The sequence below is a fragment of the Drosophila kikkawai genome, chromosome 2L (assembly GCF_030179895.1).
Source record: "Drosophila kikkawai strain 14028-0561.14 chromosome 2L, DkikHiC1v2, whole genome shotgun sequence".
Classification (NCBI taxonomy): domain Eukaryota; kingdom Metazoa; phylum Arthropoda; class Insecta; order Diptera; family Drosophilidae; genus Drosophila; species Drosophila kikkawai.
In genome coordinates this window covers 13957294-13970739 of record NC_091728.1, presented here as the reverse complement: position 1 = coordinate 13970739, position 13446 = coordinate 13957294, and the positions used below count along the sequence as shown (strand labels likewise).

The 13446-nt window shown below is 40.0% G+C and overlaps 2 protein-coding genes across 4 annotated transcripts in view; both read left to right on the top strand.

The window, feature by feature from the left end:
• Positions 1-2215: 2215 nt before the first annotated feature.
• On the top strand, positions 2216-9059 carry Cul3 (cullin 3). 3 transcript variants are annotated; one of them, XM_017166620.3, is made up of 11 exons: positions 2216-2367; positions 3131-3432; positions 5190-5573; positions 5631-6392; positions 6455-6625; positions 6715-6885; positions 6956-7070; positions 7139-7281; positions 7348-7571; positions 7646-7784; positions 7843-9059. In XM_017166620.3, exons 2-11 carry the CDS (start codon positions 3373-3375, stop codon positions 7993-7995), a joined length of 2322 nt encoding a protein of 773 aa, XP_017022109.1. In that variant the 5' UTR covers positions 2216-2367; positions 3131-3372; the 3' UTR covers positions 7996-9059. The 3 variants fall into 3 exon arrangements, with proteins under 3 accessions (XP_017022109.1, XP_017022100.1, XP_017022092.1); XM_017166611.3 differs by lacking the exon at positions 2216-2367 and adding an exon at positions 2534-2676; XM_017166603.3 differs by lacking the exons at positions 2216-2367; positions 3131-3432 and adding an exon at positions 4036-5024.
• A 995-nt stretch (positions 9060-10054) lies between these two features.
• The window catches only part of LOC108074455 (neuroguidin), a 44897-nt gene continuing 41505 nt past the window's right edge, over positions 10055-13446 (top strand). Inside the window, exon 1 of the mRNA XM_017166513.3 lies at positions 10055-10695. Within this exon, the coding sequence (XP_017022002.1) occupies positions 10687-10695 (9 nt within the window). The 5' untranslated portion in view covers positions 10055-10686. The remainder of the gene's footprint in view (positions 10696-13446) is intronic.

Below are 13446 nucleotides of genomic sequence, written 5' to 3'. Positions count from 1 at the left end.
TTATATTTCATCAAATGTTGCTGCATAAATCACCGGTAACTGCAGCAGCAACAGCAGCAGCAACAACAATTGCAGCAGCAGCATGTTGCTAACGGTAGCCAAAGCTTAGACAAAGCGTTTATTTCACATTCAAATTTAAAAGTTATTCATAATGCCGCCGAGGAGTTGTTGTTATTTTTGTTGCAACTCCTGATCTTATGGGTACAGAGAAAGAAATTAGGAATACCGAAATACTTTTTATTATTATAAAATTCTCAAGGATAAATGGTTAAATTTCCAACTTGAAAAGCTGGAAATAATCATTAAAAGTATTGAGTATCTAAGAATTAAATATAATAATAATAATAATCTTTTTTAAAATCTAAATGTTACCCATTTCTCAATAAATTAAATTTAACAAACCTCTAAAATACCTCTATTTCCCCACAGTGTATGCTCCATATTGATGCGGCTGCCTTTCAGGCTCCTTTTTTTCGCCTTTTACGGACCCCGGACTCCCGGTCTCGTGTTTTGTCTAGGCATTTGTTTTGATTTTTATTTAAATTTCAGTGAATTTGTCTGCACTCGACTGCCTGTCGGATGATTTATTGTCCTTGTTGCCACCGAGTGCGCCCGGTGTGAATATGAGTGGTTGCGATGCGGCACGATTATATGGTTTATATGTGGCGGCAACTATTTCCCCTAACCGAGCACCACCATTCATTTTTTAGCACTTTCCCGTGCGGCAGTCACTAAAGGCTAGCCTTTGCCTCACCTCACTTATATAGTTATTGTTGTGTTATATTGTTGCACCCGCGGCGTGCAACATTTATGTTGATGTGGCGGCGTGGCGCATCAGCCGACAGTCGTGGATAAATGGTAATAAATACGCATGAATTGATGACAACGGCGGACACCTCAACTCACCTACGCAGCAGAGGGCTGGCTCTGGCTTGAAGTGCGGCTAATTAATTTCGACGCACGACAAATGTGGCCAAAAAAAAAGGGATACCAAGGAGGCGGTGAAAGTGCGCATATTTCAGCTCAGTTCAGACACTGACACTGACGGGGTTATTCGGCAAATTAAACTCGCAATTTTGTTGTAAATTTTGTACCAAATTTGCTTATCAGTGTGGGCCAGGGCGCGTCTCGTTGGCCAATTAAGAAAGCCACATGCGGTAGCCATTGCCGCATATCCGTTTACGTCTCTTTTGCTGCCTTGGGCCCTGCGGCGGCCAGTTGTCATAATTAAAATATTATTCGCCTGGCGAGACCTTGCCGCAGGGTAATTAGTTGCTAAACCGAGCTTTCACTTGCTGGGAAGATACCATTTTCGGGGAAAACAACATTGTATTAATCAGGAAATCTTGCGTGTTAACAAGGAATATTTAAGAGTGAACTAAGCAGGTGTAGTTTGGAATTATTTTATTAAAAAGACAGCATTTACTATTTCTATTTATACAAACTTAATAATTTTATAGCATTTTAAATAGTTATTTAGCTAAAATCTAAGCCTAGGAGTCTATTTAACTCAGAAAAGAGGATTATTAAGCCAAAAATGCTATATTAAGATATGTAAATAAAATTAGTTTTCTTTAAAAATATATTTAGTCTTTTTGATATGTTTTTTTTTTTTTTTAATTTTTATTATTAAAGAATATTTCTTATATTTTTTCTTTTTGGATTTAAAATTTAAAAAATTATTTTTGTATTAAAAATCTTTCCTAAACAGTTATACCCACATTATTAACTCAAAACTTATTTCAGATTAGCTTAAGTTATCAAAAATTAAGAAAACAGTGCACTAGTCATACCTTGACTTTGAATTTTAGCGCCCTTTTCAAATGTGCGGCATACTTTTAGGGCTGGCAGAAAACTTTGCTTGAATTCATCGCTTTACAGCACCATATGACAAAGAGCTGCCATATGTTTTCACAGACAGCCATTGCTCAACACTGGTTGCTAGGGATGGGGAAAACAGACGATTATTAGTCACGTCACAAAAATATTATAAATGTTTACATAGTTTATCAGTTATTTTAGTTATTAAAAATGTAAGAATATTGAATTAAAAGCCGTTAACCTAAGACCAACAACACACTTAATTTATCAATCCAATTATTTAGTAAAAACCAACCAAAATCCCCAGTCACCACTTGGGTGAAATAGCCGTGACAAGAAAATGAAAGGTACGCCACTATCGTCCATCTCTATTAACGAATTACAATCAATACAATTGCAAAGCAATGCAAGTAAATGTAAAAAATAGCAACAAATCGAACAAAATAGTAAAAGCTGAGATATTGGAGCGATTGCAAGAGTGAAAAGTAATTGGGAAAGCGCGAATCGAGGAAAGAAGCGGACCCGAGAGCCGCTTGATGAGCAAAGGTACAAAAACATACACCCACAAGCGCAAAACGCAGACAGAGAAACGGCCACTCTCCCATACGCACAGACACACAAACACACATGTAACCCTACCACCAGTCTTTTCCCATGACAAAGTGAAATAGAAAAAAAAACTATTGAAAATAAAGCCAGCGAGCAGCAACAAATGGAAAATAAAATCAACTGGACGCCCGTCTGGTATTTGGCAGAACCTATTTTCGATCGCGAGTGAATATCCCAGTGACTTTTGTTTTAATTGCATGCACTGCTCGCACGCACATATGTACATAACAATTATTTTGTCGCCGTGTGAGTTTTTTTTTTTCTCCTTCTGCTGTTTCTTTTACGCGGAGAGATCTGCAGAGCCAGCGATATAATATTGTACATATGTATTGCCGATAAAATCGGTCCATTCCATGGACTCACGGGACAAAGGAAGTGGCGGCGCAGTTGGCGATCTTCGAGGAGATTACCCCCTGGATCCCCACACACCCCACGGAATTCGAAATTGCGAACTATTCGCGAATAAAAATCGCCGCTTCCCCAAATAGATATGTATATACATACATACATATGTATATTCGCGGGCATATGTGTGTTGCTGTTTTTGTGTGTGTGTGTGTGTATATATCGCGATTGACACCCTAACATTTGAGTGGAATGTTTGCATAAAAAAGGGAAAATGAGTCCCGAGAAGTCGCCACCCATCATGACCATCAAAAAATGTGAACAAGTTATTAAAACCCAGCTTATTAACTTACAGAACTGCCCGAAGACTGAGAATCGTGCCTTCTGAGGACTTTGTTTACATTCGCAACGCCACCAGCAGCCATCGCAGTCAACGGAAAATCGAGTCGTGAACAACAAAGATAAAGAGTCGAAACAAAATCGGGGAAAATCGCTGAGCGCTGAGCGCATCGAGCACCTGCATCTGCGCCTGCAGCTCCCCGCTTCGGCGTCTGGATCACCAATAAAGTGGAGGAGCAGTGCCGACGCCTGAACAATATGAATCTACGGGGAAATCCTCCAAAGAAGGAGGGCAAAATGCGTATACGCGCCTTTCCGGTAAGAGTTCCGGGGGAATCCCTTAGTTACTGGGAATAACTTGTTATTATCTTGGCAAAATGAAAATCAGATAAAGATATATAGATAGGCGGTCTTCTAAGACGTTCAATTGTAGAAGAGAAAGTAAAATAACTATTTAATTATTTAAAATCAGAACTTAGCTTTTTTATTTATGGTTTAATAACTCAAAAGCTAGACTTTTATTAACCCAAATTTATATCATTAGTAGTTCTTATTATAATTGATTATAAAAATACATACTATACTATATATGAGGGAACTAGAAGTATAAATTATATATGAATTGGAAATTAAACAAATTTTTATGAATATATTTCCCAAATCAGCGCTATTCTCATGACCCAAGTTGTGCAATTTACAGTTTACCTGAAAACGGAATCTGCTGATCGCAGCATGAAGTTGCAAAATTTTCCGATAAGATAGTTCCGCCTAGGACTTTGCCCCTAGGATTGTTACAAAACAGGGACAGTTTGTTATCCCATAAATATATATGTAAGAATATTATATACATATATAAAAACAAGCCCCCGGAATCGTTTTAAAAATCAATCAAACGAAAAAATTCAAAAAAAAATGTATACAAATTTTTGAACTGGAAGAAAACATCAAAACAAACAACCTGGGGCTGGGTGAAAATTCAAACACATTTTAGTTTTTAAGTTACATCCAATTCAATCGTTGTTTTCGAGAAATTATTGTTCCCGCCAGCACACAAAGAAAGCCTGTGCAGACCTGTATGAAGGGAGCAGGGTGAACAACGAGCAAAGAACTCTTGCCCGAGCACGGAGCACAGGAGGAGCAGCAGGAGGAGGAGGAGCAGCGGCGGACAACAGGAGGCACTGCTTAGCGAATGTGGAAAGGAAGCCGGCACCATTAGGTCGACAAACCCAAGTCGGTCCCGCACGGCAGCGGGCCCACATCAAGCTGCGGCTCGCCGCTCGCTGGCACTGAGCGAGGATCAGCAGAGGATCCAGCAGCAGCAGCAACAGCAGCGGAACAGGGAGCGTGAACGTGAGCGTGAGAGGGATAGGGAGCGAGAGCTGGACCAGCATTATCGCTACCATATGCAAGGTCGTAATCCCCGCCAGCAGCAGCCGGAACCCCTGAATAATCTGAACGTCAATGGCAACCGTCACAGTCGTGTTGTGGCTTCATCCAACTTTAACCCAATAAGCGGTGGAGGTGGCGGCGTGAACAGGGAAACGGCTGACACCGGAGCCTCCACGGGAGCCTACCGGGTCTCTAGGCACTCTGTACTACAGGCTAATACTTCCTTTCAGTCGCAGCAGCAGCAGCAGTCATGGCAGACTACATATGATAGGCGCCACCATGTCGCCAGAACTGGTCGGACGCGAGCTGAGAATAGTTATCCCGAGGGACCCTCTCCCGCGTCCTCGCCCGTCTCAGTTTCAGCGTCACCTCCCGCTGCTGCTCCCGCTTCCATTGACAACAGCCCAATCGTCAGAGCCAATGGTCCCGATATCAAGGATATTGCAGAGGGTCCACGTCCCAAGGATATTGTTCGCAAGTACCCGCTATGGATGCCCGAGTACAAGCGAAAGGCCTTCAATGTTAGCATATAACTAAGAGTAATCCTAGATTATAGGTAGCTTCTAATCTGGAAGATAAGTCTTCCAGAAAGACCTTACATTTTTAGGATTAATATTAGGATTCAGGAACCCTTTTTCTGTAATTTTCTTCCTCAAATAACATTCTCTCTCTCACTTCCATTGCAGGCCTCCATGGACGAAAAGTACGTGGAGACGATTTGGGCCAGCCTGAAGAACGCTATCCAGGAGATACAGAAGAAAAACAATTCCGGTCTGTCGTTTGAACAGCTCTATCGGAATGCCTACAACATGGTGCTGCACAAGCACGGCAACAGACTATACTACGGGCTGAGGGAGGTCGTATCCGAGCATCTGGAGCACAAGGTGAGGGCGGAGGTGCTGGAGAGTCTGCACAGCAACTTTCTGCCCAAGCTGAACCAGGCCTGGACGGATCATCAGACCTCCATGGTGATGATACGCGACATACTCATGTACATGGACAGGGTCTATGTGCAGCAGCGTGAGGTGGACAATGTATACAATCTGGGATTGATATTGTTCAAGGATCAGGTAAGTAACTACTACTTTAAACTATATAGTTGTACTCAAATTCCTTTCTTTTAACAGGTGGTTCGCTATGGAGAGATTCAAAAGGCCCTGCGGGAGAAGCTGCTGGGCATGGTAATGGAGGAGCGACATGGCGAGGCCATTAACCATTTGGCCATCAAAAACGCCTGCAGCATGCTAATCACTTTAGGCATCAACTCGCGCACTGTCTACGAGGAGGACTTTGAAAAGCCCTTCCTTGCCCAGTCGGCGGCCTTTTACAAATTCGAGTCGCAGAACTTTCTTGCCGAGAACAACGCTGGCGTTTACATCAAGAAAGTGGAGGCCCGCATCACAGAGGAATCGTCACGGGCAGCGCTCTACCTAGACAAGGACACTGAGCCGCGCATTGTGCGAGTTGTGGAGGAGGAGCTGATCAAGAAGCACATGCGCCCGATCGTGGAGATGGAAAACTCGGGCGTGGTCTACATGATCAAGAACTCAAAGACCGAAGATCTGGCCTGCACATACAAGCTCTTCTCGCGCCTCAAGGAGGAGGGCCTCAAGGTGATAGCGGACACCATGTCGGCGTATTTGCGAGAGCAGGGACGCATGCTGGTCAAGGAGGAGGAGAATGGCAACACGAATCCCATTACGTTCGTGCAGAATCTGTTGGATCTCAAGGATCGCTTTGATCAGTTTCTGGTTCACTCATTCGCCAACGATCGCATCTTCAAGAATGTCATCTCCTCGGACTTTGAGCATTTCTTAAATTTGAATAACAAATCGCCGGAATATCTGTCGCTTTTCATTGACGACAAACTGAAAAAGGGTGGCAAGGGAGTGAGTTTTTCATGGTATTACTTACTTTAGATACTATAGTTGTACTTTTATATACCTTATAGATGAGCGAGCAGGAAATCGAGTCTATTTTGGACAAGACCATGGTGCTTTTCCGTTTCCTGTTGGAGAAGGATGTCTTTGAGCGCTATTACAAGACGCATTTAGCCAAGCGACTGCTGCTAAACAAATCAGTCTCTGATGATTTCGAGAAGAATATGATATCCAAACTAAAGGTATATATTGAATATATATATAATTAATTTATATATATATTTACTTTAATCAAACTTCATATTCATGACTATCTTACCTGCTTTTGCAGACTGAATGCGGCTGTCAATTCACCTCGAAGCTAGAGGGCATGTTTAAGGACATGTCCGTCTCCAATACGATCATGGATGAGTTCAAGAACTATGTAAATAATAACAATTTATCCTTGGGCGGTGTTGAGCTAACGGTACGCATACTAACCACGGGATTCTGGCCAACACAGGTGAGTTCGTCTTTTATATTTTATATTTTAAGAAAAGTCCTTAATGACTTTTACTGTATTCCCTTTACAGACAGCAACTCCCAACTGCAACATACCCGCCGCACCCCGCGAAGCCTTTGAAATTTTCAAGAGCTTCTATCTGAACAAACACTCAGGACGTCAGCTAACGTTACAGCCTCAAATGGGTGAGTTAGAAAAAAAGATTTCCCTAAAATTAATTAAAAAATTTAATTATATTTTTCTTTTTCCTTAGGCACTGCCTATATAAACGCCGTGTTTTATGGCCGCAAAGCAGCCGACAGTGAGAAGGACAAGGATGCACCCAGCTCCAGTTCGAGCGGGTGTGCAGTGCCCACCACCACACGCAAGCACATACTGCAGGTGTCCACATACCAGGTGAGTTTTAAGGGGGTTTCTTTCCATAATTCCATTTTTTAATTTTCTAAAATTTTTCCCTTGCAGATGTGCGTTTTGCTGCTGTTTAACAACCGCGATGTGCTCACCTATGATGACATCCACCAGGAGACGGATATACCAGAGCGGGAGCTGGTAAGAGCCCTTCAGTCGCTGTCTATGGGCAAGCCAGCTCAGCGCTTGCTGGTGCGTAATTCCAAGACGAAAACCAAGGATATTGAGCCCACGGATGAGTTCTATGTGAACGATGCCTTTGTGTCAAAGTTCCACAGGTGAGATATATAATTTTCTATTATCAATAAGATATAGATTTCGATAACTAATACCTTTTGGGGAATTCCTACAGGGTGAAGATACAGACGGTGGCCGCTAAGGGCGAATCAGAGCCAGAGCGCAAGGAGACGCGCGGCAAGGTCGATGAGGATCGAAAGCACGAAATTGAGGCAGCGATTGTGCGCATCATGAAGGCGCGCAAGCGTATGGCGGTGAGTACTTAATAGCAAACCAGTTAACTTATTTTACTTGAACTTCAAATAATTACAGCACAACTTACTGGTGTCGGACGTGACGTCGCAGCTAAAATCGCGCTTCTTGCCCTCACCTGTGTTCATCAAGAAGCGGATCGAGGGCCTCATTGAGCGCGAGTATCTGCAACGATCACCCGAGGACCGCAAGGTGTACAACTACTTGGCCTAAGTGGCGCAAGCACGGGATCCGGATCGAACTCATCTTCAAAAAAACGCAAACGGCAAGCGGCAGCAATAACATTTTTTTTGACCAAGATTATGGATGACCTCTCTCAAGTCAACTAAGCCCCAAAACATATAGAGTTTAACCAATGCAGGAGCGCCCGCCAGAAACGTAAAATTTCCCTTTTGCATGCCACTACTTTTCCGAGAATGCCATTCAAAATTGAACAGTTTAAAATGCTATTGGATAGATAGGGCGAGAGACTCCGCCGCACAGTAACATACATAATTATCCCTCTAATATAATTCTTAATTCTCTAACCATTATTGTTTTTCCGGACATTTTCTTTGCGCCCTCAAATTGTATAGCAGTAAGCCCAACCGCACACACAAACACACACATCAGCAGCCACACACAAGAAAACATCCAAAATCCACCCATGATAGGAATCGTACGCGAAGAATGCATAAGAGTAGAGTACGCATAATGCAAGCCCTAATTTTAAGCGATTGAGTAAAGGTAAAGATGCAGCAGCAGAAATTTAAGCGAAAAGAAATATTCATAATTATAAATATAGCTAAAGTAATAAATTTATAAATGAATTATTAATTTTAGTGAGCGTGTTTGATGTGCAAGAGTCCACAAGCCCACACACACATACCCTGCATCCTCTCTGCAAGATTGAGATTTCAGATTGAAGATTGCCGTGAATATATATTCCTATCTTTAGTTTTGCGACGAGCAGTGATTATGATAATCTGTATGAAAAGTTGTTTTATCTATTTAGTTGATATTGTGGAATCGATTCCAATTACACATATACATATATGCAGCAGTTCTGTAATGGATTTGAATTAAGTAGGACACGAAAGAATTCATTTTTTAAATATACAAAAAAAAAAAAAAACAATAAACGACACGAAAAACAATTAAACGCCGAACAAGAGTATGGAAGAGAAAAAAAAGAGAGCAATGGCGATCGATCTTAACACTGTAAATAAATTACATTTCTGTTCTTACCTATGAAAAATTGATATAAAAATAAAACGTATATAAGCGTTAACACTTAACACAGTTGTTGTCTATCTTTTTAAAATAGGATCAGAAAGCCCTTTTAATGGAATGCTAATTTTCGTCTGTAAAATAAAACTAATTTGATAACAATTTGTATCTAGAAAAGTATTGTTTTTAAATTGGATTTAATTCTGTGGGACATGATCTTGAGGGAATAGCATTGGGAATTTTAACAATGTTTTCTTAATTCTTTTCAAATATTTAAACATTGATTTTATTGACACTAATTGTCAATCTGTTACGCAGGTGAGCGTTTAGTAGTCAAATTTCCTTAAAAGCTTATTTTAATAACATGAATTAATTCTTATATATTATTTTTCTTAATTTGATTATCAATAAATTAACATATATAATAAATAAAACACCCTTTAAATAAAAATAGTAACATATTAAAAATATATATATATCTATAATAAATTTAAAATAAATACACCAAACTGGATATCTAATGTTGAATCAGAAAGGCCGCTATCATAACTAAGCCAAAAATTACTTAATTTCAATTCGGAATTTTTATGTTAGTTTTTAAAAGTTTATTAAAACAGCATACTAAATTTAAAATTAAAATGAATTTAATTAAATCACAATTAGAATTGGATAAAAATTTGTTTAATTATTTTATATTTAATTTTTAAGAAAATTATTATTGAAATGCCCTGAATAACCTTAATATTCCACCTTTTCCCTTTTCTTCTCGTTTTTCGCCCTGATTACGGTCATACTTTTAGTATATTTTTCTGTACTAAAAAGCTAGATTCAGAGAAGCTAAAATAGGCTAAAAATGAACCGAAGATAAAAACAAATATATACATTTTAATACGAGAAATTCAACAACATTACTGTTTTATTAATTACAAAATGTACAATCGACTTTTTGCTTTTTTCTCCATCCGGCTAAATATATTCATCCCTGTATGGAATACCCTTCATCTCTACAATTTCCAAAAACGCTAGATATAGCTAGAAATAAGCTAAACTGGCAACTTTGGGCCCGACTGCCAGCTGACCGAAGAACGCGTCCGGAAAATAGTAAACGTAAACTGACTCAGAACGCGAACGGTTCGTTTCCCGGAAAATCGTGGAAATCCCAGACTCCCCCGCGAGGCGTGAACAGCGCAGCCAAGTGAACCGCACAAAATGCAATAGCCGCCAAGTGAACTGCAACTGCTAAAGAACTGGCTGGACAATAACAACGCAAAATCACAACAAATTTATAACGGCAACCGCGTGCTTTTCAATACTCTTCTCCCGCTCTTTTCGTCGCACTCCTACCACTTTTCCACCCAAATGCAGTTGTGTGTGCGTGTGTGTGGGCGCTTGGATTAAATGAATTGGATAAGAACCTTCAATAAAAGCGCTGAAACTAAAACAAAAGTGAAATTTCCACGTGCGTTCGCTCTCTCGCGTCTTTAAGTTAAATTGTTGCTGTAGCTGCTTTTGCGTTTGTTTTGCTGCCATAGCCGTTCTCCCTCTCTTGCACGGGCTCTCATTGCTGTCTCCGCTCGCAAAAAACGTCGATTTACCGTTACCGGCATCTGGCTGCATCTTCGAGTGCAAGTGGCACGTGAATTACCGTTGGATTAGGACTCTCTTTACCCGGTACACCCACACAAGGACATCAAAATGGTGCAGGTCAGTAATAGAACCAAATAGGAGATAAGGAAATTGATAAAATATTTGGAAAGAGGTACTTTTAAAGTACTGCGGGTTTTAAACATTTTATAATGCCAACATATTTTTTTAGAAAATTAATTTTTTTCTTTTAAATTATTAAAAAATAGTGGAAAAATTGATTTTAAAATCATAAACTTGTTTTATTGTTGTAATCAAAAATCGGAGGCATTAAAATTAATATGGAAAAGGGTTCACAGTTGACCGTTTTAGATATTTTTGTTTTTAATAAATATTAAAAATCAAAGGTTGTAAATATATTTGTTTAAAAATTGTTTGCTATTTCAAATTCGAGATTAGAAAGGTATTCATTTTTTTCTGATTCTGAAATAAGTCCACAATTAACGCAATTTCAATTAATTTTGATCTATCTTTTTAATTTTTTTTGTTTTTTTTAACTCTTTAAATAATTTAGTTCCTATGTATGATAAATGAAAGGCTTAAAAAGAAAAATTAAGGACACCAATTGTTTGAAAAGCCTATAAAATAATGATTATTATGGTTTTTATGTTTATTTTATACAAAAGCTTTTTAATTTGACGTTGTCTAATGACTGTTTTATCTAAAACCTTTTCGAAATACTAAACCCTAATTGATAATCGTATCAATTGTAGCATAAAACCCGTTAAAGTCAAGTTTTACAAACGGTTCTATTCGTATATCCTGAAATTGAAAAAAAAACTTTCAGCTTCCTCACTTTATCAGGCCGTCAGTCATAATCCACCCTGTGGAATAGTCGCTGACCTTTTGACGCAACCGTGCACAACCCCATAATCCCCGAACGGGACAGCAGAGAACTCGAAATGCACTTTTTAGCGACCACCCCGAGTAGTCGATTCGCGCCTCACCACCCCAACCTTAACCCACCCAAAAACCCGAAAACCCAAACCCAAGCGCAACCCCATCTCTTGGTTGCACTGTCCCAAGCGGGAATCAACCACCAAAGCCTGAAAATCCGAAAAAAAAGAAAACATACTGCGCCGATATGGAAAATTCCCAATTGGCTTCGAGAGTTAGAGGGAAAATTGGCCATTAGAGGACGGCTGGGCCGGGTTTGGATATCGACAGAACGGATCCTCTCGGAGCTTAATGAACACGAAAACGTTGCATTTAGTCAATTTTCCATCCACCAAGGCGAGCTAAAAAGAATAACATAAAATTAGGTTGTCAGGAATTCGACTATTTGACACCCTGTTAATTATCTTTTTTCTTAAATTTGCAGAGAAAACAATTCTAAATATTACAAGTTGTTCCTAGAAAAAAGGAAAGTTTAAGGATGTCATCTTGAATATTCTAGATTAATTATTAATACATAAAATAAGAGAGTTTTCGGGGTTCCAAATAATATAAACAAGTCTTATATAAATCTTTAAGTTAAAAATAATAAGAGTTTAGTACTTTTTAGCCTTACTCTAAATAATATTAGTTTAGATATAAACATATTAAAATGCATAAAAGCAACCACTCTACCTCTTGCTCTCATAAATCGAAACCACCTTTTTTGCTACCCTGTAATCAGGCTTATGTGGAGAGACGAGAACACTGGTTATTTACCTGTCCCCGTTTCCCCGCGCCAAATGAGTGAAGTTCCACTTTTCGATTTGAAATGCGTTTTGCGCCTGCCTGCTTCGTCCAACTGTCCTGTCCGTTCAGAAAACCACCGCACCACCTCCTCCATTCCTCCTGCACCGTCCACGCAATCGCCTCCATCCACATGGTCGTCGTCAAAGCGCATTTTGCCCATTTGCATTTGCATTTGCCGATGCCCGGGCCGAGGAGGAGTAGGCCTGTACATCGTCCTGCTGCCGCTGCTCTTGCAGCTCCTCCCGTTGCCCGGGGGTGGTGGGTAGTGCCGGCCGGGTGGTGACCGAGAGGGTGGTTCCCTGTGTTTTAGCATGCCCGCTTTTGGCCTGCGTTCAATAGCAAAAGCGAACAAACGAACACATTTCTGACGTTTGACCGAACTTTGTTGCTGTTGTTCTAGTTGCTGCAACTGCAGCTGCAGCTGCAACTGCATATGCAGCACTCCTCCGTTCCTGTTGCTAATGGCAAACTGGAGGGGGGAGTAATAGGCACATTTATGCCCCATTCTATGCTCCATGCTGTGGCCCCGCGCACAAAGCAGTCTCTCTTATTCTGTAACTCCAAGCCCAAAACGAATGTCAAAAGCTCAAAAATTTCAACGAGGATAACAGACATGGAGGCATGCTAATCAGGACAATTAACTTAATAGCAGGATGGATGCATCTGCTATGCCATCACAAAAAAAAGGGAATTAAAACAGGCGATGAGGGAATAGAGCATTAATATATCTTTTAGAACTGTGTGGAATTGAATTTTTGGCTAGGAATAAAATGAATCAGAGGGTTTTAAATACTAAAATAGCATTATTTGTAAATTTATACAATAGTTATTTAACCATTAAATTTGTAGTTTTAGTTGCTTTATCATCTTTGCAACATTTCATAATTATGCCCTTAAAAAATTAAATTTTCTTAGTAAGGGCAAAACTTAGAAAATAGTACAAATTCATAGTTATCTATAGCCTTTTCTTCTCGTCTCCATTTGCATGTCCTGGATTGTTTTGAATCTTACTGCTCCCAGCCTTTACCTACACATTTTCCTGCTTCTGAATCACTTTGTCGGGCACACTCCCACTCATCGCTAACCACAGTCCCCCGTCCAATGGGCACCACCTGCACTTATCCACGG